This window comes from Aotus nancymaae, unplaced genomic scaffold (assembly GCF_030222135.1).
Source record: "Aotus nancymaae isolate 86718 unplaced genomic scaffold, 86718_ANA_hifiasm-v0.15.2.pri h1tg000014l, whole genome shotgun sequence".
NCBI classification, from domain to species: domain Eukaryota; kingdom Metazoa; phylum Chordata; class Mammalia; order Primates; family Aotidae; genus Aotus; species Aotus nancymaae.
Window position 1 is genome coordinate 9,264,995 of NW_026988425.1, and position 24,947 is coordinate 9,289,941.

A 24,947-nucleotide genomic window follows, 5' to 3' on the forward strand; every position below is an offset into this window, starting at 1 on the left:
TTTTACCCAAGATTTATATATTCAGACTCAGAAACCTCTGGAATCTCACAGGGACTCGAGGAATCCTCTAGTGCAGCCACTCCTGTGGCAATGTGGTTCTGTATCCTAATGAAGATGCTAAACTCAGCCAGTACCATGACTCCACACAACTGCTTGGTGCGTTAGACACAAGAGCCAAAACCCCGAGAGGAAACAGAGCATCATGGGACACACATGGAGCCACAGACACGCATGGAACTGTGGGACATGCATTAAGTCACGGTGCATGCAAGGAGACGGGCTCATGCATGGAACCATGGGATGCACATGGAGCCATGGGACATGCAAGGAGTTGTGAACATGCCTGGAACCAGGGACACACATGGACAAGTGGGATATGCATGGATACATAGACACATAGAGACACAGATATGCCTAGAGCCATGGGACATGCATGGAGCCTTAGACAGGCATGCAGCCATGAGACATGCATGGAGCTGTGGGAAACACATGGTGCCATGTCACATGCATGGAGCCATGACACAAACATGGAGCTGTGGGATGCAGAGAGATGGTATCTGCATGGAGACACGGACATGCATGGAGCCATGTCACACACATGGAGCTGTGGTAGGCACACTGATGGCACATGCATGGAGAAATGGACGTGCATGGAGCCATGAGACACATGTGCATGGAGCCATGTCACACACATGGAGCTGTGGTAGGCACACTGATGGCACATGCATGGAGAAATGGACGTGCATGGAGCCATGAGACACATGTGCGTGGAGCCATGTCACACACATGGAGCTGTGGTAGGCACACTGATGGTAAATACATGGAGAAATGGACGTGCATGGAGCCATGAGACACATGTGCATGGAGCCATGTCACACACATGGAGCTGTGGTAGGCACACTGATGGCACATGCATGGAGAAATGGACGTGCATGGAGCCATGAGACACATGTGCGTGGAGCCATGTCACACACATGGAGCTGTGGTAGGCACACTGATGGTAAATACATGGAGAAATGGACGTGCATGGAGCCAAGACACATGTGTGTGGAACCTTGTCACACACATGGAGCTGTGGGAGGCACACTGATGGCCCATGCATGGACAAATGGACGTGCATGGAGCCGAGACACATGTGTGTGGAGCCACATCACACACGTGGAGCTGTGGACACACATGGAGCCTAGCACAGAAACAACTCCTTTACCCATCCAGCATCCCCTCATTTTCGGAGATGTTACATTTTGTTGTGGCTGACACCGCCCATGGTACACCTTCTCCAGCCACAGGAGAAGCAGGTGGCAGGCTGAGCAATGCCAGTGGCCCACAAGACAGCTCAGAGGTCAAGGGAAGAGTGACAGGAGGCCGGAAAACAGGCAAGAAGGGCAGTTACGATGACAAGAGGTAATACACATGTGGCCACATTAGAGAGCAGCGGAAAGAGCCTCTTAGACTAGGAGAGGGGCTCGGGTCAAAGAGCCAACTCAGAGTCACAAAACATGTCAGATATTCTTCCCGTCAACATTTAACAAAGCAATGCTTGCAACACATACATTAATATAATGTCATATAATGATATGTTTCAAAAGGAAAGTATAGGATCCATGAAAAATAATGATTCATACTGTGGTATGGAAATATAACCCAAGTTTAAAATCCTAATTGGCCATTTTCCGTCACTGCTTTTTCAATCACCTAAGACTACATATGGGGATAAAGGCAGCTGTTAAAACCCAAGATCCTTAGGGAAGCCGCAGAAAACCAACTGCAACCCCACAGCCCAGGCCCAGTGATGGCCCAAGCTGGTGCAGTCATTTCAATTCCCTCCACGCCCTGCCCAAGCCACTGGAGCTAAATGTTGCAAATCTTCTATCACGAGTCCACGCAGCTCTTCCATAAGTTTCAGAACAATTCTCAGGCCAATCAATAAACCCATAAGTAGGAGGACACTCTATAGGAACATCAAGGAGTTAAAGATAAAGATCGCTGGGACCTGGGAATGGAAATCAATACGGCCCTGCCTGATTCTGCAGGCAGGAGTAACCTCAGGCATCAATGCTAAATGCTGCCATCTAACACCCTGAAGAAAGGCCTCCAAATCAGTCATATGAAAGCCCCAAGCAAAGAAAGCCTGAGTACAGCATGACTCACACCACGGGTGGTCTTTCTCTGTGAATAATGTGAAATTGCTCTCCACAAAGCAATTCCCATAAAGAAGCACGCTCTCTAAATAGCCAGCATACTGAATAAACTTTAATCAATAAACAAACAAAAGCAGAATATGGCACATCGCCTTAAGTAGGCATTAAACATTTAAAACTAGTTTCAGAGATGGTTATGAGACCCAATAAGCATGCCGAGAAACACGCTGTCTTGAAGGGTCACTATTTTTTTCCCTATTTATTGGAATAGACATTTAAGCAAATGACAAGGACGTAAGTGTGAATGGTGCATCTGTAACGGGTCGGAGTGTTTTAGCAGCCACTGCACAATCAGGGATAAAATTCCAGAACATACAGTCAAGCAAGTAACCTTGCAAACACAGCAAGCTGTTAAAGCTTGTTGTGCAATGAACTGCACTAGACAGGAGGAGCCTGCAGTTGCAAATATTTCACAGAGGTTCAGAAAAAAAAAAAAAAAGATCCTACTAGCATCTTCTGCCCAGCCAGGTAAAAAGATCAAGACTGTGACCGAACATGCTGCATTTCATGAAGATGTTCCGTTAGCTTCCAGGCCTTCAGTAGCATCTTGTGCCGAATGCCTCCAGCGCATTATACTAAATCATGATGTTTTAAATGTATGTGGAAATCAGGATTTTAAGTCGAGATTATCCCGTTCTCCCTTTATTCTCCCTTGTCAGTGTTTCATCCTACTTTTTCAAAGTTTCTTGGAATGACGTCTTACAAAAAAGTGTTCACGGGGAGTCACAGAGGCCGCTCGTTCAGCTGTAACATGAGCCATTCAAGGCCTGACTGGGCCTATAACATCACAAGACATCGTGTGTGTGTGTGTGTGTGTGTGTGTGTGTGTGTGTGTGTGTGTACATCACGACATCGTGTGTGTGTGTACATCATGACGTGTGTGTGTGTGTGTGTGTGTGTGTGTGTGTGTGTGTAGGACTTCCTTCCTAAGGCCCTGTGCTTTTGGCCTGGGGCCTGGCTACTCCTCTTCAGCCAAGACAGATCCTCAGGAACTCCCTCCTCTCCCGCATCCAGCCCCGCCCACGAGCTCGCCTGCATCCTGGGTGCTTTGGCCTCCTGCCCTCCAGGCTCACTGGAGGTGGAGTCGGCTTCCTATAACCTAACTGGGCACCTGTTCCCAGTTCCTGTCCCCTCCTACAGCACTGGGGACTCTGACTAACCAATCATCTCCCCCTCTCTTCTCTCTTTAGCCCCTTTCGTCACCTCATTCCTTCCCATCGCCATTTGAGGATGGTTAAGTCATGCTCTTTTAAAAGCTGTTCCCTGCCCTCATGTCCCCGCGTGGCTGACACGAATTCTTCCCTCCTTTTATATCTCTCATCTAGTCCCTAACCTTTGATGTATCCCCCGACACATCACCATCTGATTTCTTCCCCTAACCCTGCACTGAACCTGCTCTGATACATTCTGCCTTTGATGTGCCCTCCCTAAAGATACACTGAAGTCCTAACCACAGGTATCTGTGAGCGTGACCGTACGTGGGAACAGCACCTTTGCAGATGAATTGTTTAAGATGAGGTCACACTAGATTAAGGTTAGCCCTAAGTTCAACATGACTTACATCCTTATAAAAAGAGGAGAGGGCAAACAGACAGGGACACAGAGGGAGGATGCCATGAGACTACAGACCAAGAGACCAGAGTGATGCATCCATGAGCCAAGGAATTCCAAACCCTGCTGGCAACCATAAGAAGTTAGGAGGAAGCAGAGAATGGTTCTTCCCTAAAGCCTTTAGGGAGAACACAGACCTGCAAACACCGTGATTTTGGACTTCTGGCCCCCAGAACTGTGAGAAGAGACTATTAGGTTGTTTTAAGCCATCCAGTGTGCAGGCATTTGTTACAGCAGCCCTAAGCAGCTAAGACAGTACTGCTGACGGGATTTATCGGAGAATGACCAACTGTCCTGGCTTTTCCAGAACATAAGCAATCAGGAAAGTCCCAGGAAAATCAGGACAAGTGTGTGACTCTTCCTTCTGGCACACACCTGCCTTGAACACTCTGCAGTAGCCGATGCTCTGCCGGACACTGCCCTCTTGAACATATCCCCTTTCTTGGTTCTCAGGAAGGCTCGCTCTCAACTGGATAATTCCATCTGGTGGCTCATGGGAGCTCAGCCTTTTCCATCTAAAATCACCACGCCCCTTGCATCTGTTTTCTCTTCTTGATTCTGTGTGGAATCGACAGCCAAGAATATGGGGATGGCACTCAGGGCTTCCTCCTCACTCCTGCTCTACATCCACTGAATCCTCAACCACACTCCTTTCCAATTCCCAGAATCCACCTCTTCTCTACGTTTCTGCCTCCCCTCCCTTAATGCAGTTCCTCCTCCCGTTGGTCTCAGTAGCAGCCTCAGAATGGGCTGTCCCTGCTGGCATTTTGCCATCCTCCAGATAGAGGATAAACTTCTTCAGATGCCTGCCAATGCCAGGCACCTCCTATTCCCCACTTGCCAGTGAGCCTCATGCCCTCTACCTCCTCCTCCTCCATATCTTAAAATAAGATGTCCTGACTTCCTGTGCGTGAGGCTTCCCAGGACCTGCAATGCTCCCTCTCTCGCTTCAGGGCTTATCGCTTGCCCTTTTCCTCTCCCTGGAAACCTCTCCCTTCAAAAGTTTTGTAAACACCTTCTAGCAATCACTTGGGATGCAGCTCTGGCATGACTTTACCCTAGACACCTCCCTCAGTCACCATCCTACAGCCCAGGATTTCGGCTTAGAGCCCCTCTCCTAGGCTCTGCAGCACCCAACACAGGCACCTGTTAAGAACCTTGACAGAATGTTATGCAATGGCCCTTTTAGTTCACATTCCTAAAAATAGTCTAAACCCTTTTAATAGGAATTATGTATCTTCTCAATCTCCTCAATATCTATCGAAGACCCTGTACACAAAAGGCTTCTCTTAAATGTTTATTGACTCTTCACCCAAAATTTAAAATATGCAAGTGAAAATACACTGAGATGCCATCTATGCACAAAGTTTGGCCCAAATCCCAAAGCCTGATGGTGTACTCTGCAGGAAAGGCAGCAGAGTAACAGGTATTCATATCCAGGGCAACTAGAATACAAAGTGGTGCATTCTCTATGAAAGAGAAGTGGGCAACATCTGTAAGACCACATATGCATTCACCCTTTGGCCCAGAAATCCCAATTCCAAAAATCTCTTCCAACGGCACACTTGCAAAAATATTAACTGATGTTTACAGGGGGCACTACTCATTGAAACAGTATCCATGGTCATCGATGACAGAAAATAGCCTAAGCATCCCTCAATAAGGAATTTTGATGAGGTTAGGGCTCATCACATAGTGGAAGCTATGCAGCTACAAAAAAAAAAAAAAGATAAATCTCTATATTTTTCTAGAGAGTAGGCTCCAGCATATATCATTGGCCTAATAATGCCACACAGACAGAAGTCTATATGAGTGCCACCTTTCATCTAAGAAAAGAGAGTATGAATATATATTTGTATGTGTATTTGTGTTGCTTTGCTTCTATTACAAGTAGCCTAACCTATAAAATATAGGTAAAAAGCTAAATGCAGAAAGAGTTCTAGAACAGGATACAGAAAACAGAGGCAAAGCTAGATTCCTTTGAACACCCCTTGCTTCAATAATTTGACTTTGAAACACTGCAAAATAATGTCAATTTTAAGAATTTCTAAAAGTCAAAAAAAAAGTTAAACAAATGATAGTGACTGGGTCTTGGGTTGGTGCCATAACCACACGGAAAGAAATTATTTCAACTGATTGTAAAGCAGTGATTTTGTGAGAATTTCCCAGTGAAATATATATACTGTGAAGACCAAAAGAAAGAGAAAAAAAAGTCATTTTAAAGATTTTTCAATAATCAAAAACAACCAGGGTTGTAAGCAGCTGTTATTCTAAAATGACTGAGTATGTACTAAAGAAAAAAGACAAAGAAATAATTAGGTTGGTCTGTAGAGACTTGGGATCTTGTGCAACAAAGAAATAGACACGAAGATGGGTAAGGTTAACAAAGACCCTTGAGTCCTGGAGATGAGCTGGAAGCACCAGGGGAAGCTTATGGTCTATCTGAAAAAATGCTTTGCTTAGCACTGTCCACTGAGAAGACATGTGGGCACCTTTAGTGCTAATGCATCCAGAAATGAGTGATTCCAGATCTATGAAAGGAAATAGGTAAAAGGAAGAGGAGCACGTCATCAACCCAGAGAGTTCAGTAAAGAAGCTCTCAAAGACGCTTGGATGGAGGTCAGAAGAATCCAGAAGCCACACCCAAGAGGCTACTCTGGGCTTCAAATACTACAGGATGTATGTACAAGGATGTAAGCCACATGGATTAAAATGCATCAAATAGGTTGAAATTCATGTATTCATAGTAATTCTAATAATCAAAGTAAGAAAAAGCAAACGTAATGTCTTATTCATCCCATTTGGATGACAAATGAATTACCAGGGGGATGCTAAAGAACCAAACTACTAGTGTATTTTTAAAAATAAAAATATAAATTGATGGCGGCGGGGACCATTTATTTGGCCTTTTCTGCACAAGGTGTACCTTCAGGATATTCGAAGAGTTGATGAAAGAAATATAGTTTATATAGAAGTATTCTAACCACTAAATGAGGAAAAGAATAAAATGAGAAAATCCCAGTTTTACCCATGGGTGAATCAGTAGATTGAGGCAGTGATCATCAATGACTGATCATTTCCCAGCTGGATATGCTCTGCTTCCTGAAGGAAGTACCCAGCACTACCCATGACACAGTCAAGGCTAAAAGATCCAAACCTGGATCTCATCTCAGTAGGCGTCTTGAGATTACTAGGGATTTACAGATGTCTTTGGGACAGAAGAATATTTGAACCACACAATCGGAATGCAATGAGCAAAATCCAGACTGTCAGAAACCGTCCAGGACAAAGAACTTGGTTTCTGTAAAAATTAATTTGCAAAGGGTATGAAATAAAAGTAAAATATTAAAAGAGACTCAAGAAATATACCAACCGATTGTATTGTGTGGAATCCATTCAAATCCTGATCTGACTTAACTGTTAACAAAAAGATGCCTAACAATTTATGAACCCACGAAAAATCTCTCAATGCCCATTGGGTGTTTGATGATGTCATGAAATCATTTTTTACTTGTTGTGCTAACAGTACTGAATTCCTTATCTTTGAGCATTCTAAACTGAAATCTTACATATAAAATATGATTTTTTGAATTTTCTCCAAAATAATTTAGTGGGTAGGAGATGAAGCATGAGTGGAACTTTAGAGGAAAAAAAGGATGGGGCTGGGCCATGAATTGGTAAAGTGTGGGGCATGCAAAGTTTAAAAAGCAACAAAATATAAAACCACTTGTTGCGTGAATTACTAAAATACAATGTCCGATTCACCATATTTAGCCTGATAATACAATTTTTTGAGGACAGGGACAAAGCTTATTTTCTTTTCCACTATGAATGATTGAGTCCCCTGGGTGTGAAGGACCCTAAACAAATTTCAGTGAATGAAAGAATAAATGAGTGGATATGCAGATTAATTATTTAATCCCACCAATCCATAGAGATACCTGGGACATTAAATCAATTCTGCTGCCACACAATGCTAGATAGAAACGGAGGGGTAAGTTTGTGTCAAGACTAAGGCTTTGCAGGAAAATGCCACAGTGAAGACTTTAAGGCTTTCCTTGGTTTCATTGTTATTTTTATGGTCACATTTTTATCCTTTGGTTCAAACACCTGGGAGGCCTGCAGTACTTGTTAAATAAAGGTGACCAGAAATAGTGAGATTTTCTACCTTGGTAATCCCTGTCCAAATCTTTCTTGAGGCAGTGATCAGTTTCTGGATATGAAATTCTAATGATAGAGGCTTTTGTATTTTTACCTTTATTTTAAATTACATCTAAAACAAGAGTCACTGGATTATACGGCATTTGCGATGCTCTATTGTCCCCCATCACTAAATACGGAATGTGCATTTAGATGATGGCTTTGCGCTCAGTGCGTGCTGGTCCCTTACCTTTATAGGAGATGACCGGGTGCTCGGCTCTCTGGCACTGAGTCGCGCCCTGGGCCTCTGGGCGGGCGAGTCTCCACAGCCCCAGGCTTGAGAACAGCCATGCTATAACACAGGTTCCCTTCATGGTGGGCAAGGGGCCTCTGACTCTGGGCACGTGTCTTCTAAACAGAAGCTCTTCTTCCCCTCATGTGTGGAAAGTGCCTAAAACACACAAAAGAGAAGAATCAGATGGCGTGAGTTCATTTTCCGGTGGGTGGTCTTCTGGTAAAACTCCCTCACTAACTTCAAGGTTACACTTTGTGGAGACAGAGGAGAGTTTGGAGAGCTTAAACCAGTGCATTTTTCTAGGTCATGTACCAGGCTGCGTGTGTGTATGAATGCATGGGTGAGTGCGTGTGTCTCAATACAGACCTTTCTTTCTCCCAATAATTGCATGGCATAGCCCATTTGTTGTAAAGTGAGAAACATTCAAGTTTAAGCTATACTGTCATCACAGTCACTCCTCAGGAATGTGGATTAATAGTTGGGATCGGCTGGTTTCCCTTGGCCACCTGTCCTACCCCCTTGCACAAACACAGATCTATATGTGGAAACCCTACAAATACCTGCCCATCCCTTTGAAACATTTAACAGACATATTTTTAAGAAGGCCATGGCCGTTGTCTTTTACTACTAAATTGATGAGTATTACGCTACCCAACTTTTGAAAAAGCATCACGATTTGGTAAATTCTGTATTTAGTGATGCAGGATAACCTTTTAAAATTGTAGATAATCTGCCTGCAAAATAACTGGCTGGTGATCAAGTGAGAATCAAATAAAATCTGTATCAAGCACCGACTGGGTAAAATAAAAGTACTATGCTGGGAAACTGTAAAGATTATGAACAATTTAAATGATTAACAAGCATTAAAGTAATATAGGCCTGTAAAAATAACTATAATCCAAGCTATTAGCAAGCCTTAAAAAGAACGGGAGTGCTGTGGGAGTCAAGGGAGAGCAGGACTGCTACAGAGAGGGATCTACGACGGGTCCACGCAGGAGTTCAAGTATGAGGATAATGCTGGAGGATAAAGAGGATTTCAACAGATGGAGGTTTCTGGAAGCACATTCCTTCCCCAGGGAAGAGGATGAAAAGGCACGTTGGAGGGGCAAGAGGAAGACGTATGCAACATGTTTTGGGAATGGTTTGCTGTACTTGATCCAGGAAATTTAAAGAGAAGTAGTGGGAAGAGCTTGCAGAGTAGGTTAAGACTTGGAAGGCAAACTACACCATGGTGTGAGGTCTTTTCAGGCAACAAGCTACTATGTTAGATGCTCTTATTAACATTAATAATATTATTCTCATGATAGTATACCTACAAAATTAGGCAGATGAGAGCATAGAAATGAAGAAGTCCATCTGAAGCCACTTCCATAGTTAAGAAGAGAAATAAATGGAACAGTCACTTCGGGGGTGTCAATGTGAATAAAAAGGCAAACTCAGTACACAATGACTGTAGGTAAAGTATGGCAAATTTAAGATGGGCAGAGTCTGCCATTCCTGCCACTGAGAGGTGGGTCTGTGTTTCCCACCTGGAATCTGGGCTGGTTCAGTGACTGCTCTGCTCATTTGAATACAGCAGAAGACATGTTGTGCCAGTTTCCAAGCCCAGGCCCTAAAAGCTACTTCCTGTCTCTTAGAACACATTCTTTAAGACATTGAGACACTAGGTCAGAAGTCCAACTACCCTGAGACAGCCATGATAGAGAGAACACATTTAGGTGCTGTAGTTGACGGGTCACCCATGAGCCCAGTACTCCAGCCATGAGTAAAGCTGAAACCCACTGAGTAACTTCAGTAGATGTCATGAGAGCAAAAGAATCTCTTAGTTGAGCACTGCCCAAATTCCTGACCCCAAAATTGCAAAATATAATAAAAGAGTAGTTGTTATAATCTGCTAAATTTTGGAAACACAGAGCTAAGAGACATAGATGAACTTAAGACAGAAAATGTAAGTAACTTCGAGAATAGTGATGCCATTCACTTTAATAGGATAATCAACAGGTGGATTTTGTTTAGATGAGAATAGGATCATTTTGTTTTGTGCACATTAAGTTTAAGACACTTGGTTGGGCATGGTGGCTCATGCCTGTAATCCCAGCACTTTGGGAGGCCGAGGCGGGTGGATCACCCGAAGTCAGGAGTTTGAGACCAGTCTGGGCAATATAGTGAGAGTTCATCTCTACAAAAAATAAAATAAAATAAATAAAAATTAGCCAGGCATAGTAGTGTGTGCCTGCAGTTTTAGCTACTTGGGTGGCTGAAGCAGGACGACTGCGTTAGCCCAGAAGCTAAAGGCTGCAGGTAGGCTAAGAAGGTGCCACAGGGTTCCTGCCTAAGGCAACAGAGGATGATTTTGTCTCTAAAAATAATAATAATCAATAAGTAAATAAAAGAGAGAGGAACTAGAAGAAAATCCAGAGAAAACTGAGGTGGGAAGCTATTAAGGTCCCAGTAAAGAAAGTGAAAGGGAGGAAAGAGGCCTTCTTTAAAGAGGTGTGCTTACCGCCTGAACAAATGGTGAGATCTCAAGATAAAGAAAACATAGATTTGAGGGTGTATCACATTTCACAGTCTGTATTTTTTGAGTCAAACCAATGAGGAAGGATAAAGACTTGATCACTGAAAATTTGAAATTGAAGAGTAGAAAAATTATGGGTTAATTTCATAGAAGTTGGCTCAATATGATTAAACCTGACTAGAAACCTGAAGATCCAGCTGAGTTTAGAGTCTCTCATTCACTCAATACTTACAGAGTGCCAACTGCATACGCAGCTCTATGCATGTATGAATTTGCAAAGGAATTGAGGAGCATGAGGTAAGGTCTATTGCACTTACCAGCAGGGACCATGGAGTGAATATAAGGAAGCCAAGTACGGGACTCACCAGGACCAAGAACTTCCGAGCAGGCAGTAGGTTGGAGTCCTTGAGAACGGAAGGAATTCTACAACATTCCCATTGACCGAAACGTTCAGGTTGGGCAGGGAAATAGGTAATGGGACTGCAAATCAACAAAAGGCAAGAGAATGGCTTCTGTAGGAACAGGAGAGACGCTGAGCATGAAGGTGGAGGATGGGCTAGGGAGGAAAATGGGGAGCCAGAGGCTCAGGTGTCCACCAGCCCACAATCCCTGCCCAAGCACAGAGTACTGTAATAAACAGTGGATGAGCAAATACTCATTGCCCCTGGGTTATAACATTAAAAGTATGATTTTCACTTCTGAAAACGAGTTACAGTGATCAAAACTGGACGCTGCTCTAGAACTCCAGTCTAAAGGTAAACAGATGAAGTAGCTATCTTTCCTGAGCCTTTTGACCTGAGACTTAAGATACGAAATTTCATCAACTGATGTATCTCAAAATAAAATAACACCTGTTAGAGGCTGTTTCGATGTGATTTCATTCTGTTAAAAGCAAGGAGGTTTGGGATACTCATATTAGTTCAAGTAAATTATCACAGTCCCACATCAAAACAGATCAGCAATGGTAAAGATAAGATGGGAAGGATGACGAAGTGACAATCAACCCTCAAGACATGCTAGCTCTGTAGTAAGCATGATGCCAAGCACTCACACCCATGCCTGGCACCTGACAGCCACCCAGAGCCAGCAGCAAGTCATCATGGAGATGGATTGGAGCACTGCCCTGTCTTTATCTCCAGTACGGAGTGCAAATCAACTAGGGGCCAAGAGCAATTTTTTTTCTTACACATCATTTTTCAACGTGCACATCTAAGACAACATAGATTCCCCTTCTGCTACTGAAGAAGCACATCATCCAGACCGGCTTGTGACTGAAACTGTCCTTTATTTATAATATGCCATCCACTCTGTTAGAAGCCCTAACATCTTTGCCTCCTGAATGTGAGGAAGAGAAAAGTAACACAAGTGTCTGAAATGCTCTTTCTTTGGATTTGGAAAGCGACAATTAGAAAAGAGGAGAAATGACACATACAGAGAATGAGCAGCTAAAACGGAACAGGCAGTTCGAGGGTGACGAGCTGAAAGGACACGTTTGTCATGTTAGGAAGAACATTTAATGAGAACAGGTAATTTTCGAGGTTTATAATTTTCAGACTATAACATATTACCTTTTTTCTTAAAATAAACATACTGTAAACTGTCATCATGGCAAAGTGACAGGGAAGGGCATTCATAGTCTTCACGCAGAGACGTGGGCTTTTCTGAGCAACTTACCGTCGAAGGCTAACTCCTTGAAGAGGCTTTTGCTCTAAATAGACTCAGCTCTAAATAGCAGGTCCCTTTTTCCTGGACTCAGCAGGCCCATATTCCACTGAATCATGGAGCTCTTGCCTCTCAGTGGTGTAGGAGGAACACATTTATACCAGGGCTTTTAGTGTTCAAGCTCAGTGCTATTGATATATTAGTCAAATAATTCCTTGTTCTGGGCTCTTCTGTGCATTTAGCAGTATCCCTGGCCTGTACGCACTAGAACCAGTAGCACCCCCCACCAACTTTGCACCAACCAAAATTGTAGATACTGCCAAATTGTCCCTGGTTGAGAATTTCTGCGATAGACAGGCAGACAGACAGACAGACAGACAGGTAGGTAGGTAGGTAGGTAGGTAGGTAGATAGATAGATAGATAGATAGATAGATAGACAGACAGACAGACAGACAGACACATGCATACATACATATATATATACATACATAACTTTCCTCTTTGGAAGTTAAACAAGCTGTCACGACTTGAAAGATTATTCAAAATATGCTTATATAAATCACCAAACTGAATTTTGTGTTGAGTCATTCAAGCAAAATTTCAAAGAAATATGAAGGTCCTGTTAATTATAACTATGTGCTACCTTTGGGAAATACATGATGAAGGAATTTTCAAAGGATCAAAGTTGTTCTAATATCATTCTTCCAACTCTAGAAAAATAAAAATATATTACGTGAGTTAATATGAAACAAATGATTTTGCCATATGAAGTTTTATTATAGAAAGCCAATTTGGGTGACCACATATAAGCATTTTTGGTGCATCTACTTCAAAACCCCTGAAACCCCTAAACCTCCTTTTAGTTTCCTGATGTAGGAGGATCTCTCTATAAGCTGATCTAAATAAGTGCAACTCTGTATAGAAGTGTTTGTGCAATAAATAACATATCCCATTCACTCCCACGCTGCAACTGAAAATGAATAGGCTTTGGGGAGAGAAAATAACTGTTCCTTTTAGGAAAAAAAAAAAAAATTGCTGTCAGATAAAAAAGAAACCAAAGGAATAAAAGCTTACATGAGGAGTTTTGCTTAGGGAACAGTGTCTAACCAGTTATTAGTAAAAACAGATCCAATATTAGCTTAATGTACTTTTCAGAGGAGGCTGGGTTCCTTCACAGCCACAGCCCTATCATAAAGGTGGATATGGCCTAATCTGTTGGTACAATCCAGAACCCCTCCTGGGCCCATCCCCTACTTGATCGCATTAGGGACTTCCTTTGGAAGAGGACAAAGAAGTCAGGTGAGTGAGCTGACCCAGTGAGGTGGTCTCAGGAAGTCCTGCCTCATGCATGTCACACCAGGACCACCCTTAGTAACAAAAGGCTGAAGCAAACATTAGAGGCAATTGCTGCATGTGTGCCTCTTAATTAGAAACAGTTACAGTTTGTTATAACGTCAGAAACAGAAACATCCAGGATTTGCAAAAGAAGGGGTTGGAACGTGCTTTTGAAATGTTTGTTTTTGCATTTGTTTGTTCCATTTCTTAGCTCTATTTCAGCGAATCAGATGAACTGCTCACACAGAAACTAGAGTCCCCTCCCAGACTGAATGCAGCAGAACTACTAAAGAATCATTCCACCAAACAAACCAACCCGGAAGTCATGCCCTACACACCCTGTCATAGCCAAAGATGGGGTCTAGTGCATGATTGTCAGCTGCTGCCCAGTAAATAGTCCTGCCTATTCAAAAACTCAGGATTCAGCTTCTGCCTTTCAAAGAAAATATGCTCTTCCAGGAACAGCTGAGAGTTAGCTCCTTCTTAATCCTTCTCCACTACTCACACTGCAAGACCTTCCCTGTTGCCCCTTTGGCCTCACCAGTGTCGGCAGCGTTCTCACTGGATAACCACATCTCCACCCTTGCTGAGGCCATGAGCCCCTCACCTACCGAATCCTCCCACTACTCCAGATCCTGACTGTCTTCCATGGTCACACCATAGTGGCTGACACCAGCCACAGCGGCAGCTCCTCTCCAGAAACCAGATGGGACATTAAAGTGCCTGCCATGTCACTGCTTCCTCATGAAAGGCTGCCTTGGATAGACCCAGACCTTTTGTGTTTCTAAGTCTTGATTACATTTTGCTTATTCTTTTTATTGTAAACAATCTACACATAGTTCCAACGCCAAGTGTATGTGCTCCAACATGCTGAACCAGCTACCTGAATGAATCAGAGAAAACAGAGCTAGTATCCTCTGGGCCACATATAATTCCCCCATCCCCTGCCACTGAATAAGCCCATTATGAGGTGGCTTAGGGCCTTGGTACCTCTGAGACAAGAAATGAGTCAAGGACTCCCAGAATTTGGAAGGTGAAAGAGGAAAGAGAAATCATTTAGTCTCTCTTCCCTCTTTGTAGCTGAGAAAGCTACGGCTCAAAGAGATTAAACAGAGCACGTGCGATCAAAGGTGCAGTGACAGGCCACATCGAGACAGGTCCTGTTACCCTCTGGCTGCTTGTTGTAGAGCCTGACCTCCCTGTTCAAGCTTCTAATATCACATACTTGTGGCCATAAGGTCACATGGCCTGAATCACCCCCAGACCAGGAGCGTAGTCTTGTCTCTAGAGAAAATAATCAGGGAAGAACCTAAGGCACAAAAACAGCAGAGTCTTCAGCGTGTCCTTAATCCATATTAATCCAGCTATATTGTAGGATTTCTTCTGTGGACAAGGTACGGCTCTCCGAGACAGGAGCAAGGATGAAGAGGACGACAGCCCCAGTACTCCCAGATCACAGCTCAGAGTAGTCAAACAAAGGAAAATCTCTATATTTATGAAACAGAAGTAAGAATAGAAGTAAACTCATTGGGAAACAAAGAGGAAGGACGAAATCCTCCTGAATGGGGGAATATAGAAACTGATCTTTAAAGAGGTTCAAGTTGGAGTGTTCAATGAAGCAGGAATAAACAATCCAGGAGAATGAAAGCCCCTGTGTGTGCAGGACTAGAAGGGATGTATTAAATAATCTATGCTCTTTTCTTGCTGATATCTCAGATATTCTAGGTATAGTGCAGGAAGTGGAATTAAACGAAGAATCAATAAAACAATCAACTTAAGTTAATGCAATGTTCAAGCAAATAGATTCTTCTAATCTTTTTCAAAACAATAATTGAACATTTTATTCTTTGGGAAATACAGTGAAATTAAAGGTTTCTTCTCATTACATTGAGCCCATAAGAGAATCAGGACGTTCAACAAATACATCACATCTTCCATGTTTATAGTGTACTTTTAAACAACAAGATCTTTTTTATATTATTTTAATCCAGATATGCGTTCATCATATCTGAACTCAGAGGGGATGGAATTTTATGGCTATATAAAAGGACCTCATGCTATAAAATGGAAAAAAGCAAACATTAAACCATTTTATATATTTCGATAATGGTTCGGCTCCAGTGACCTTCTTCTATACCTCTCTTCAAAGGGAATTGTTATTACACTTTTGCTTTTTTCCCCTTGTTTAGCTCCAGATAGCCTGGAGGAACGATAAAAATAAATGAAGTCCATTAGATAAAATTATTATTTATACAAAGACAATATTAATTTTATCTGTCAGCAGGTTTTAAGACTAAGTGAAAGTTCATTCAACCTACTTCTGTGTCAGCTAAACCAACAAAAGCCCTTTCTAAGAAAAAAAAATACTTAAATAATGGGCTTTCAAGGCAATGTAAGTACCTGGGCAATTTCTAAAGAATTTACCTACAGATGTTTCCTCAGGGCAGGAAACTCATGCAGACACACTAAAATAATCTAGTTACAAATGACGCTCATACTATGCAGTTACTATTCATAGCTCTCATTCGTTTTTAGCTAAGATGTACAGGAACGGAGCACCGTTATCTCTCTCGTCCACTGCAAGATGTGGCGTCTATGCCAATACAGAAAAGCAATGCTACCATGGTGGGAAGAAAAGACCATACCCCTACTGTCATCAGTCTGGTCAACATCACTGATAACTTCCTGCTTGTGAAATCCAGGGTGCTTATGCGACTAGACACCTCCATAGCCTTTGTGACTACTGGCCTTTCCTTGAACATCTCCTGACAGCCTCTCTTCCCTGGATTCTGTAACTCCCCAACCTCCCTGCGTTTATTTCACATCTAGCATTCTCCTTGAATGAAGGTACACTCCAACCTCTTCCGAATGTTCACTTTTTTCTCCATCTACACATTCTCAGAGGCCCTTTTCTTTAAACCCACGTGATTTCACATGGTCTCTAAAAACTAGTGACTCTCAAATCGAGACCCTCTCCCTGATCTCTGTATATGATCTAGACCCATACATCAAAATAGGGGTGTTCACATTAAAAAGCCAGCGTAACTGCTCTAAAGCAGACCTCATTATCTGTCTTCATCAGCTGTCTCTTACGTCTACCTCCTCTCATAGCTAACTATGCCATCAGAGAGAGCCAACTGAGAGCTCAAGGGCTCACCCACCGTTCCCTCCTCCTCCATCTTCCCAAAACTTACCCCTCATTTTGTCAGTGTCTCGACAACCCTTCCCTCACCCGGATCTAGAATCCATACCCTCCTCTCCATCCTGACCAACCTTCAGTGTTTCTCACCTCTGCAATTTCAGCCGTTTTGTTGTTGTTGAGCTTCCTTGCTGTTAATCTCAACCCTTTAGCATCACTTCTAAGGAGCCTTCTATGAAATTTTTTCCACTTTTCTCTCATCCCTATCTGGCCCCACTGTATGTTGATACTTATTCCTATTATGGCCTTTATCATCCTGAACTGCAATTACCTGTATATCTGCCTCATTCTAAAACACGTCTGTTAAAACCTCAGTCTCCAGACAGTACTGAACATGGTGCAAATAATCAACACCTGAGAAGTGGATTGATGAAGAAAAAAACCACATGCCTCTCTACCTTCTTTACAATATTAGCACTTCCATTAAAATGCTATCCAAGTTCCCTTTCCTTCTGTGACTCTGCCATTCATTGTCACAGATGTTTTATCCCTCTATTAAAATTCTCTTAACATCTGGCCCAAATACAAAGATTCCCATGGTTTTGAAAAATGTCCTTTCTAAATGTCATAATTTTCCAATTAATGGTCAAAGGGATGAAGGGATTACTATAGCCAGAGAGACTAAAAAAAAAAGGAGGTCTCCTGGGCCTAGAAACATGAAAGCAGACGGAAGATATAACCAAATGTATGAACCCTGAGGGGGTCAGATAAGTTATTCCAACACACATAATTCACTGGAACCCACTTGAAACGTCAAAGGACAAAAAAGGAGGACATTACAATTCACAGCAGAAAGAAACTTACTAAATTAATAATTTTAGGTTAAGAAATACAAATACCTTAAAATATTATCCCATAAATTTACAGAAAATAGACTGCTAATATGCTTAGATGAATTAGATTATCTCGTGGAAAGGGCTCTGATTTGATGTTTTCAGATTTTAGTCAGTAATAACATGGTATATATCTGATAAAACCTTTTAAATCCAATGGACTAGACATGTCAATGCTGATACATTTGAATTAATTGAAATTTGTTACGATCTTTGGTCTCAAAAAAAAAGTCAGAACTCAAGAATACTAATTACTATTTTTTTTTTTTTGGTGAGGATATTAAAAATAAGAATAAGAAATCCATCCTAAAATAAAAATTACCAAAACATATCATATAAAAATCAAAGGTTTCACTAACTAGACAATAAAAAGATACAAAAATGCAAAGCAGGTTATGTATGGTACTCAGACATCTTTTACAGGTTTTCTGAAATAAACCTGTGAGATAAGTATTATTATTCCTTGCTATTTTGCAGATGTAGAGACAGGACTCAGGGAGGTCCATTGCCAAACAGAAGAAGTAAAAATTTTATCAGAAAGTCCCTGGCCCTAAAACAGAGTCATCTTGCTGTCCCTCACTTCTGCAAAGATTGTCTATTGACTAAGGATTGGGAGCCATGCTAGACACACAGATCATCCAGCTGAAGAAATGAGCTGATGATTTATTTCTAGCAACTGACTTCTTGTTGGGCCTGAATACGTGTTTTCTTAGGGATGAAAATTTCACTAAGTAGCTGCAGCATTGTTCACTGACCCTGGGACCAGAGACCTCACTGACCAGGATTTAATCCAGCAAATGCTGCAATGGCTTTGTCAGTGTCATGTGAACTCCTCTGTCCGCCATCTGTATACCCTCCCTTGAGGCATAGACGGAGTGGCAGGATGGGCTCATTCAGTCCCATGACTTAAATAACATGTATCGGCTGGAGGATATAAGTATACATATCACTTTCAACTGTGCCTGAAACTGCATCTTCCATCTGCCTCTTTGCCTCTACCTGAGACAAAAAATTGCCTCTAAAAGAACCGGGACCAAGCAAACCACTGGTGGTCCCCCTTCCCCAGTCTGCTTCTTGGCTGAGTCTTTGCCATCACAGCTGGAGTCATTTTGGATTTCTCTAATTCCCCATACCACACTCTAAACCATAAGTAAATCCATCACTACTTTCTCAAAAAATGTATCACACCCCTTCCCCTTCTCTCACGTTCTGCTACTTCAATCCCACCTAAAGCAGCTTCTTCTCTCACCTGGACTTAGCAGAAGCTATTCTAATTTGCCTTGGTGTTTTTCACTCATGTCCCTCACAAGTCCATTTTCTGTGTCGCATTCAGATAAATCTTTGTAAAAAGCTTATCTGATTAAGTAATTTTTCCCTGATCAAAAACTTCCAATAGATCTCTTTGCCACATCCCAAAAATGCAAGATCCTGACCCCCACCAACAAACCCTCCTCCATGGCTATCTCCCTATTTCCACATGACCTCCAGCCTTCCTGTGCCCTGTGCTCTCAACACACACATGCACACACACGTATGCACATACACGCATGTATATGGAACTGCTTTGTGGTCTTGAAACCCACCAAACTTATCACCCTGCAGATGACACTTGCTGATCCTTAGATCCTAGATCTTTTTCTAGATTCTCCCAAGGTTCCTTCTCACTACTTGGGTTTTACTAAAATGTTACCTCTGCAGGAAGGCTTCCCTTGCCAGGCAGGCTAAAACATCTCCATTTAACTCCTCTATTAGATTCCATTATTATTTTGTCTTCTTCATATCACTTTAAACTACTTAAAATTGCTTGACTGATATATTTGTGAATTTGGAGACTTTTTACATCCTATTATACAAAATTGATTTAAAGGATCTACAATTTCCACAATGTCTCCTTTTAATGTGCTGTATGTTCTGTTTTGTATTTATATCAAAATATATATAAAAATATAAATACATGTTGCACATCTTAGGTATATACAATATAAGTAAATAAATAAAATATTCCATAGACAAAGTATATTCAGTACCTTCAAAGAAGGTAAAGTGAGACTGGGAAGTTTTGGTAATGGGACAGAATAAAATATACTGGTGAGGTCAATGACAGCAAAATAGTTTCCAGAGGCCGTTGTCCTCAGTCATCTCAGTGATACGTATGTCCGAATGGGAGGATATGTATGCTTGAATGGGAGGAACCACAGAACTTAGATTATGACAGTCAGCTGATGTCCTTGTATGAGTTCTGTTTAACCCACTGGAATACAAGTAACTGAAGTACAGAGATTTTCTTTTGTTCTCCTGCTATCCCCAGAGCCTAGGACACAGTATGACTCATATACATATTATCTACTAATTAACTAGGTAGTGGAAAGGCCAGAAACCAAGATAGTCATTGTCCAAGTCATGGAAAAACTCACTGTGAAGGCCAAGATACCCTCTACTAAATAAAGGCAATAAGTTATTCACTTTATTTTGGCCATTGAGTAGCGCTTATGGCAAATTTCAGGAGAGCTGCTAAGGAAGAGTACAGGATAGCTCACAGTCAGCCTGAAACTTAGGAATACAAAGTCAATACAGAATTAGCTTCCCCTAAAGCATCTAATGATTAGCACATAATGCGATGCTATGACATCTCACATGCTGTGAACATACGGTATCACATTCTTCAGTTCATTAGCCTGAAATGTGGATGACGTTACCATAAAGATCTCCGTGGTGGAAAAGTAACCCCCAAATGTTTTCACTTCTGTATTTCAAAATATTAAAACCTATGTGATGGTGAATATGTTAATGAAAATACAAAAAGGATCTTACCCTCGATATAAAGCCAGAAAAATGAATGACAGATTGCATCCATTTGATAAGTAGTTCATAAACACTGAAGGGGTTAAATACTGATGCTGGATGTCTGATTGTCTCCTTTTTCAGTCCAAAAGAGTAAAAACCATCTATGGTGTTCTTCAGCCTACAAAGTCCCAGTGAATCTGCCTTGTCTCTAACACCAGTTTAGGAGAGGCAGCCTTGCATAAATATTAGGAGCACAGACTCCGGATCCAGATCGCCTGAGTTCAAATCTTTGCTCCACCATTAACCTTATGCTTCAGTTTCCATGCTCTATAATATGGAGATAAAAACCACAGCTTAAAATTATATGAGTTAATTTGAAAGAACTTAGACAACTCACTAGCAATTAGGAAGCACTAAAAAATTTAGACAATTACAAACAAATAAAGGCTATGAAAAAAATGCTTTATAAATCTTGCAGGAAAGATATGTCTAACAACCAAATTAGTGTCTTCCTAAAAAAAGACAATGAAATCAGTTCACTGTTTAATAAAAGCTGTGAGCGTGTGCTGCCTTAGCCTTAGGAAAATTCAACATCTGCCCAGAAAATGTATAGAAGAATGCTCATAGCAGCATTGTTCATAATAGCAAAAAATTAGAAATAATACAGGTGTCCATGGAGAGAATGCAAATTTTCATGGTCTATTATATCACCGTGAAAATGAATAGACAACAGCTATATGCAACATAAATATTAGAAATAAGACATTGAGAAGAATAATAAATCAATATTTATCACCAATAAAAAACAAGCAAAATTAAGCAATATTTTGAATTTGATAAAACTAAATGTGCAAGGAAAAGTAAATGAAAGCTGCACAGTAGTGCAACTGTGAATATGAGTAAGTGTGGTATGAACAGCAGAGCTGTTCCCCATGATCAAGCCCCCAATGGAATTATGTCACTCACAATCCTTCTTAGGCCCCACGCTTTCCCACTTCCACCCTTCTACCTGGAAGACACTCCCCCATGTCCACATTAGAACCTTATCCACTTTCTGAGGTCCAGATCAAACACCAGCTTCCCCAAGAGCGGTAACCATTTGCCCTATGAGAAGCAAGGAAGCCTCCGGGAAGCCTGCTCAGGACACACCATCCATGCCTCCCTGGCCCTCAGCGGGCCGTGCCATGAAGTCTGGCTTACCGTGATGCGGGATATGGCATTCCTGCTGGACATTAAGGCAGCAAGACCAGAGGCTGGCCTGCTTGTTACTGTGGCCACTCACTGGCCACCAAAGTTTCTTGCATGTAGAAAGTACCTAATATTTATGGAATGAACATAGCAACCAACCAAGCAATAACAAGTCACCGAAAGAAGCACCAGGTGGATCTAGGAGGAGGCTGGGGAGCAGGCAGGTTTCAGAAGTGACGGAGTCACGTCAAGGAAGTGGAAATCAAAAGACCACACTTCTGGCAGAGAAATGAAATAAAGTCTCAAGATAGAATTTACCAAGAATGGGGGAGGAACTAATGTATTTTGTTTGAAAAGAGGAAAGTTATAAGTAATAACATCAGATAAATTATGGCAAATTCATACGATTAAATATTATACATCTTATAAAACCATTGTAGTAAAATTCTAAATACTGAGTGTATGAATCCAATAATCATGTTGAGTGGAAAAAAAGTGTAGAAATGTATTTATCTATAGATTAAAAATAAAGAACAAAAACTCCAATGTTTGACTAAACCAAATTTCTTCTTAAATGTTCGTAAGTGCCAAGAAAATTGCGGATACTCCTAAGTAGTAGGGAAATTTTAAAAAATATAATTCTATATTGAGTTTTCAACAATATGCATTTATTAATTTGGTGATTTAAAATGAGCAAAATATTTACATTTAAAGGATGGAGGTAAGATTAGTTTTATGGATTGACCAGTGAGACAGGACTTCAACACACGTATTTCGATTCAGTTCAGGGTTGAGTTGCCAGGTATAAGACAGCAAAAAATCATGGAGGGAACAGCTGCTGTGGTGTGGAACAGAAAGAACTGGTTCAAAGAACAGGTGGCGTGAAGATATAAACCTTAATAAAGCAGAGGTCTTCTTTCCATAAGCATTCTCCAAACTGAACACGAAATCTTTGTTATCCTCATGTGAAGTTGGGCCAAAAAAAACTATGTTCAGAATGTGTGGCATACAGGTATAGCCTGTGAGCCAATGATAGCCGCTCCTAAAACTGGAACCTGCTGCCTTGCTAGATTCCGTTTACCCGGAGGGAAAAAAGTCACTTATACCTAAGGGAATGAAATTGGTTTTATCAGCTCCTTAAGATAAACTATATTATCCAAAGCTCTCTGCTTATACCAAGAAGAAATGCTCAGACACACTGTCATTGACAAATACTTTACACTGTGACCTGCCAATACTGCATTTTGGTCCTCAAAGTGGCCCCTATATAGCTAGGCAAATAGCACACACCTCTTAATTCTTTATAGGAAAGGTAGCATACATGCTTTTTTCTCTCTAAGCTATAGACTGCATTTCTGGTTGTGCGAGTAGATAAAAGTGATGTGTCTTCTCTAACATCATATATAGGAGGAAAAATGTTATGCTTAATCTTACTGTTCAAAAAAATCCCCGCAGTACTCTTCGATTACGACCACAGTAACATAAGAAACAGGTCATTAACCACAGAGATGAAACTGGAGGTGATGGGGCTTTGCTTTAAAGAACAAACACCTCATTCTGGAAGGTCAGCTGTTTCCCAAGCACAAATCTCACCATTTAAGGACACTTCCTTGCAGGGGTACACAGACAGATCTATTTAGTTTAGTAACAAATCCCATGTATCACAATAAATTGATAGGTTGCAGAAGGAAGCTACCCATGTGAGAAGTCTGGAAAAAAGTTAGTTTGCAACTTGTAAGATCAGGCAGTACTTTAATGACTGTGAGTTTTAAAACACAAATGTGAGACGGTTGGTATGGCTGCTTAAGGGAACATTCTCTTTTGATTTGATGCACGTGCGTGCATGCACACATGCACACAGACACGCACACACACACACATAAATGCACCCTAAGAGCTTAACATTATTTATCTACTTTACCTAATTGGTTTCATCTCTTGGACAGTCTCCAAAGAAATACATCAGATAATTTGTGCTGAGTGTATTTTCCTATTGTCTGTATTCTTGATCCTCTGGCATTTGGAGCCTTGATCCTGGAGAAACTGGCCCTCCCAAGGTTAGCATGTTCCTGAAGACAGCAAACAATGCCCCAGAGGATGCTTCTGCATACCAACCAAACAAGCCAGAGCCCACACCCTCAACCATCTCCTTTATCAAACTCTCACCCAATGGGCCAATATTCCCCCCTCCTAAAGCACCCCAGGGCCAACTACCACAGCACTAGGGAACACCGTATAGCCCAGAATCCACCAGAAATACGCAAACTCTCAAATCCAATACTTAGTGTACCCACCCTGCCTTGCCCATTCGTTCCCGAGAGAACCCCAATCGAAGCTCTGCAAGCCTCAGTCTTCACTCCTCTTCTGCCTCCCAATCCTCCCTGGTCCTTTCCCACGTGGCCCTGTGTAGCGTGGTGAGCCTCCAGTTTACAGAGTGTATCAGAATAAATCTTTTCTTCAAGACCATCCTGTCTGCGACTGCTGTCTCGCCATCCTTGATTAAAACAAATCCCACAGACATTTTTAACACAGATGTCAGCAAAGATTTACACTGAAATATATTCAATCTAGTCTGATGATTATGTGCTACAGGCATAGTTTGGAAGCTTCTACCGAGGAAGAGGGAAATAGTTCTATGCAAATAGAACACGGAAGACAAAAAAACAAAAACAAAAACAAAACAGGACCAAAGAATACAAAATAAAATGATGAAGACAAGACACTGCTTGTAAGATAAATATGCTCAAGTTATAATACCAAGTGTATTGGCGGAAACTCAATTCCATTCTATGTACAGCACATAAACAAACATACACATAGTTGCACACCCACATATACACACTCACACAACTGCACACATAAATGAGTGCTCATGTGAATGCACACATACACTCTCATATTAAAACATAAACATACATTTTTATAATTTATAAAAAATACAAATTGTTATGCAAAAAAATCTATAGGGATCCCAGCTGTATGTATCAGTGCCAGGGTGCAAATCCAGCTCAGCCTCTTCCTGGTTGTTTGTTCTCTACTTCCATCTTCAAGTGGAGATAATACTAGTGCCTTTCTCCTATGGTTTGCAAGGATTTAATGATTTGATTAACATAGAACACTTAGAACAGTGCCAGGCCCACTGCAAGTACTCAATAATTGTTAGACTTGACAATGCAGCAC

The 24,947-nt window shown here is 41.5% G+C and overlaps 1 protein-coding gene across 6 annotated transcripts in view; it reads right to left on the bottom strand.

The window, feature by feature from the left end:
• The window catches only part of SEMA5A (semaphorin 5A), a 493,544-nt gene that overhangs the window by 322,687 nt on the left and 145,910 nt on the right, over positions 1 to 24,947 (bottom strand). For all 6 annotated transcript variants that reach the window (XM_064375855.1, XM_064375856.1, XM_064375857.1 and 3 more), the window contains one exon: positions 8,203 to 8,403. In XM_064375855.1, the coding sequence (XP_064231925.1) occupies positions 8,203 to 8,326 (124 nt within the window). In that variant the 5' untranslated portion in view covers positions 8,327 to 8,403. The remainder of the gene's footprint in view (positions 1 to 8,202; positions 8,404 to 24,947) is intronic.